Source organism: Bidens hawaiensis, unplaced genomic scaffold (genome assembly GCF_021521415.1).
Source record: "Bidens hawaiensis isolate Kalapana, Puna unplaced genomic scaffold, B.hawaiensis_p1.1 tig00037739_1, whole genome shotgun sequence".
Classification (NCBI taxonomy): domain Eukaryota; kingdom Viridiplantae; phylum Streptophyta; class Magnoliopsida; order Asterales; family Asteraceae; genus Bidens; species Bidens hawaiensis.
In genome coordinates, this window is record NW_027505505.1 from 24,896 (window position 1) to 30,895 (window position 6,000).

Genomic DNA, 6,000 nt, shown 5'->3' on the forward strand with positions numbered 1-6,000 from the left:
ACATACTACGTGATTATCGGTTAGGATCGGTAAAAAGTCGAGTCAGGTGAGCTCGAGTCATGTGTAAGACCAAATTAGGAGTCGAGTCAAATGAACTTGAGTCATGTGTAAGACCAAATTAGGGTCAGAACGCGTCAATACAAAAATGGTTAAATTAGTTTGATTCGTGTTTGTACGCTTTTGAGTCGAAAGGGGTCAGGTCAGAACATGTTTCAGCTAGTTTTGTTAAAAGCTTCTGCTACTCTGCCAAACACCTAAATATTTAAAAAGCTACAGCTAACAGCTACCAGCTTCCAACCTTCAGCTTTAGCTTACAGCTAACAGCTACCAGCTAGTTTTGCCAAACATACCCATAAGTTCATAACATGTTACATGTGCCAACATGAACATTACACATGTTAGTGTATTCATCAATGGCACAATTTTATTTGTAAAGATAAAATTCTCGATGGAAAGAGCACATTACTGTAGGTGTAAACAAGCTGAGCCGAGCGTGGCTTATTTCGAGCTCCTTTTATAAAGCTTGAGCTCGGATTCGGCTCATTTATTATTTATTAATTATTATTTATACAAGTTTTAGGTACTTTTATATTTTTGAGAAAAATCTTAAATAAGCATAGTATAGCTTAGGTACGAACTCATGTAGTATCTTAAAATGTTTAATCAAAATTGAAGATTGTGACTGCTTATTAGATAACTGATTATTTATAAATTTACAGTTTTCTTTTACTAGATTATTTATAATAATGCATTTATGTAATCAAGGTTCATGTGTAAGTTTCGGTACGTGATATTAAAGTAAAGATTGCAGCGGACATCTACGCCGAACCGGAGTTCGTGTTCGATTGGAATCGTTTGGTTCCTAGGAAGGTTAGTTTTGTGATGTGGTGGGCGGTTCTTGACCGACTTCCAACTTTTGTTGCATTGGCAAAAAGGAATATACCGGTACGCTCAAATCTATGCCCGGTATGTGGTGAATTTGAAGAGTCGGTAGAGCATATCTTTATTTCTTGTGGTTTAGCCCAATCTTTATGGTGTGTGATATCACAATGGTGCAAAATGCCCGAGTTTTTCTTATTTAGTTTTCGGGATTTGTTGGAGGTTCATAAATATTCAAGGTTATCTAGTAGTAACGCAAACGTTCTTCAAGCGGTTTGTTTGATTGTGACGTGGTGTTTGTGAAAGAAGAGGAATGATCTTGTTCATAGTAGGGTGCTGATTCAACTTTCGGGTTTAGTTCAAGAAATAAAAGTCTTGGGCTTTCTTTAGGTTAAAAATAGAGGAAAGTTGAGGAGTCTAACTTAGGAGGATTAGTGTCATTTTAAAGTGTAATACTCGTTTTTGGGTGTTCTTGTTGGTGGGTGACTCTTATTATTTAACGTTTGTATCTCTTCTAGCTCCTTGCTAGTTATTAATATAATTTATTTGTTGGTCGTTCAAAAAAATAAATGGTTCATGTGTAAGATTTTAATTTGGTGATATGTCGGTGGAAGCATCTTATTCAAACGTACAACCTCGTTTACCTACGTGGACACATGCAAAGCTGCCATCCCCATATATCCATGTTTTACCAATGACCTTTGTAGTCAAATTACAAAAACACCCCTCAACCCCTTGAAATCATATTTTTTTAAAACATTTTAGAGGCTTAAACTTTCATTTTCAAAAACTTATAAAATATTAAACTATAATTAAAAAACGTTTATCAAAATGAGTAAAGCTTGAGCTTTGAAAATACAGCTTCAAATGGACTGAGCACAGCTGCACAGGAATATGAGAATTTTATAAAACTACTTTGAAATATTATGGTAGTCACACGAACCGAATACGCAAACACCACTTGTATATTTATGGGTTGATACGAACATGTTTCATTTAATTTGTAAATTTATAATTTTTATATATTACTACTTTAAAAATGTAAAATTATACCAAAAACAATGCAACTTGTATATTCACAACTTGTATAATACAGTGTAAATTACATATCATTAAAATTATCATCAGTTTATTTTATATTATCTATTATATGTCTTTTTTAAGTAATTAATAAACTTGATGGGAAAAAAAATAAATTAAATTCTAAAGGATGGTTCTGAAAATATGAGTACTTAAAGTGTCAATGTTTCTGAAAAATTAAACAGTGAAAGAAGACTCCTTTGACGTCCTGTAAAGCTAGGAATAAAGGGTGTTAACCGGTTTGATTTTTGGATCATTCGGTTTGGTTTATTTGTTTTAAGATTTTAGTCAGTCGTTAATGTAAACATAAATGAACCGAAAACTGTATAACTGACTACAAATTCGGTTTGGTTTTTGGTTTGAACCGAAAAAATCTAATAAGCTTGAATTATTTTGGGTAACCAAGATTGAGCTAATTAAACTAGCTTGTAACTGGATTGGACTAAATAACAAAACTTAAATAACTACTATTTGTTATTTAGTTGTTTTTTTTTTTGTTTTTTAGAGCTAGTTAAAAGTTTAAACCAAATTCAGATTTTATGAAACTGAAAACTGATTACAAATTTGCTTTAAAATTGAACGAAAAAAGAAAAAATATTTTGGTTCGGTTTAATGGCTTTTATTTAATCAGTTTTAAATAGAATAATGATAGCCAACTAAGGGTGTGAATTACGAGCCTAGCCCAAGCTCTTTTTCCAAAGCTCAAGCTTGGCTCGTGAGTCATATATCAAGCTCGAATCCGACTCGTTTATTATATATCATTAATTTATAAACATTTTTATATTTATAATATATTTTGAGAAAATCCAAACGCGCCTAAGCTCAGCTCGAGTTTGGATACATTACCTTAAACGAGACTCGTTAACACTCGACGGGCCTAAACAGTCTTCCCATACAAGGCTCAAGTTCACACTCAGAAACCTCAACTCATTTCGACTTTTTTATCGATCCGACTAGGGGTGAGCCATAACCAATTCGTTAACTGAAACCGAACCAAAAATCGACGAAACCAAACCGAAAAAACCAGAAACCGAAATTAACCTAACCGCACCAAACTCTTCATTTTTTTTCATATTTTCAAGCCTTTTTTCCTCTATTTCTTGTATTATATGTATTAATTGTTTACCACTATCATTTTCATGTATCTATATCTCCATTTCATGTACTAATATCTTAATTTCATATATTTATATCTTCATTTAATATAGTTATGCCTTCATTTCATGTATTTAAGCATTCATTTCATGTTTTTTGAATCAAAATTTTAGCCCAAGTTTGATATTTGTTATTAAATGAAATTAACCGAACCGAACCAGGCTATATTGTAATAACCCCCAACATGAAACCCCATAAATAAACCAATCTAAAACATATCTTCCATTGTCCTCTATACACCATTCTCTTAACACACACACACAAACACTCTTCCTCATCACCATAAACCACCATGCACCACCACCCACCCGCCTCACTCGCGGCGGTTATCCTCTCCTCGCTACCCTTCCTCCTCACCGGACCACCCGTTACCGCGCACAACATCACCACCATCCTCGCCACCTTTCCAGACTTCTCAACATTCAACCATTACCTCACCATCACACACCTAGCCAATGAGATCAACACCCGGAATACAATCACCGTGTGCGCGGTAAACAATGCCGCAATGTCGGATTTGGTAAACAAACACCTCTCAGTGTATGCTATGAAAAATGTATTGTCACTTCATGTGTTACTTGACTACTTTGGTGCCAAGAAGCTTCATGAAATCACGAATGGTAACGCGTTAACGGCGACAATGTTCCAAGCTACCGGCACGCCTTCGGGTTCGTCTGGGTTTGTTAATATTACTGATCTGAAAGGAGGTAATGTTGAACTGTTAAGTGTGTGTAGTATAGGTGTAAATGTGCTTTGTATATTTTGATTAATTGTAATAACTAATAAATGTTAATGGTAATAACTAATAAGGGTTAAGGGGTGAGTACGATTCGGTTTGGGTCAGTTTTAGGCTAAAACTGAAAAAAAAAAAAAAAAACTTTTAGTTTTTGAATTATTGAATATTGAAAACTGTTTGGTTTCAGTTTTTCGATTTTTGTTTGGGTTCAGTTTCGGTTTTTTGAATCTGTCATTTGAGGTTGAAATGTTTATGTTGAAAAAAGTGACTCAAAATAATGCGTTTGGGCTTAAATCATTTTGTAATTGATAAGTAACTGATTATATGGACTAAAATTGGGGTGCAAACGAGCCGAGATGAGCCCGAGCTTGACTCGGCTAGTTTAATTTATACAAAGCTCGAGCTCGGCTCGTTTCGAGCTCTATTTTCAAAGATCGAGCTCGGCTTGTGAATAGATTTTCAAGCTCGAGCTTGGCTCGTTTACTACCTATCAATTATTTTTTATATAATAATAATTATATATATATATTTTTTCTATTATAATATTTTATGTATAAAATAACATATATTATTTAGTTATTTAAATTTATTTTTTCATAACATTATATATATATATATATATATATATATATATTAATAATTCTTAAATATATATTTTAAAAAGTTATATAAATGACATGCTCGTTTAGGCTCGCGAGCCGGCTCAAACTCGATAAGTGAAGCTCTGGCTTTGGCTCGGGCTCGTTTATTTTAGGCTCGGGCTTGATTTAGCTTCGCTCGATCGAGCATTTTAACGAGCCGATCTCGAGTAGCTCACGAACAGCTCGACTCGTTTGCACCCCTAGACTATAATATTTGAGTTACATGTTTATTAAATTTTTATAAATTACTTAAAAGTGATAAATAAAAATTAAAAGTCTTTAAATTTGGTTCGGTTAGGTTTTTACGGTTTTTATTACATGTAGAACCTAAATCGAACCGTAACTTTGGTTTTCATAAAACATAAACTAAACCGTTGATTTTTTTTTCTCGGTTCGGTTTTTTAACTTGGATTTTTCTATTTGAGATTCTTTTTTTTTTCCGGTTTTATGCACTCCCTTAGGTTATATACTTTACCAATGTAACCATATTTACATATTGATATAATGATATCTCTAACATTGTACTAACTACATTTTGTCTAATAGGTAAAGTTGGATTCGGTAGCATAGATTCCGGTAAAACGGATGCGACATTCGTAAAAACGTTACATGAAAATGCGTACAATATTTCAGTTATCCACATCAGCAGCGTGTTACAGTCGTCGGAGGCTGAAGCTCCGACGTCGGGACCCGCTGTTGTGAATATTATTTCTCTTATGTCCACACACGGATGTAAGAATTTCGCTGACGCATTACTTGCTTCTGACGCGGTGAACACATACACTGGTAATATCGAAGGCGGATTAACAATTTTTTGCCCTAAAGACGACGCGTTTAAACAATTTCAACCTAAATTCAAAAACCTAACCGTTGGCGGGAAGCAATCATTGCTTGAGTACCACGGGGTGCCGGTTTATCAATCGTTGTCGATGTTGAGATCGAGCAACGGCTTGATGAACACGCTAGCAACCGATGGTGCTAGCAAGTATGATTTTACGGTACAGAATGACGGTCAGGATGTAACGATTATGACGAGTATTGTAACGTCAAGGATCGTAGGGACATTAACCGATAAACAACCGTTGGTTATTTTCACTATTGATAAGGTATTAATGCCGAAAGAGCTTTTTAAAAAAGTTGTTTCGCTTGCTCCAGTGCCAGCGCCGGAAGCAGATGCTCCAACGACTTCAGAGACTCCGAAGTCGTTGAAAAACAAGCATAAATCTCCTCCGGCGCCAGCGTCATTGGAGTCTCCGGCGGATGCACCAAACGATGCATCCGCGGATCAAGAAGCGGATAGTAACAATGTTGTGGAGATCAAGGGTTTTAAAATTGGTGCTATGGTTTTGAGTTTTTGGTTTGCATATTTAGTCATGTAAGTGTGGATTTGATAAGTGAAATAAGTGTGTATTAAATTAATCTTGAGGTTTGCTTCAAGGGAGTGTTGTTCTTGATGATTTATATATTGATTGTATACAAAAGTATTGTAGCTTATTAGCTTGATTTTGT

The 6,000-nt window shown here is 34.7% G+C and overlaps 1 protein-coding gene across 1 annotated transcript; it reads left to right on the forward strand.

Annotated features, from left to right (window-relative positions):
* The first annotated feature begins 3,290 nt into the window (after positions 1-3,290).
* On the forward strand, positions 3,291-6,000 carry LOC143613601 (fasciclin-like arabinogalactan protein 2). The gene is made up of 2 exons (XM_077087267.1): positions 3,291-3,821; positions 5,038-6,000. The coding sequence occupies exons 1-2, from the start codon at positions 3,407-3,409 to the stop codon at positions 5,868-5,870; spliced, it is 1,248 nt and encodes a 415-aa protein (XP_076943382.1). The 5' UTR covers positions 3,291-3,406; the 3' UTR covers positions 5,871-6,000.

What these genes read in the sequence shown, in the direction of transcription:
- LOC143613601 (XM_077087267.1), top strand. Translation starts at nt 3,407, where the DNA reads ATGCACCACCACCCACCCGCCTCACTCGCGGCGGTTATCCTCTCCTCG. An exon ending in TATTACTGATCTGAAAGGAG is followed by an intron (nt 3,822 to 5,037) that starts GTAATGTTGAAC and finishes TTTGTCTAATAG; the next exon opens with GTAAAGTTGGATTCGGTAGC.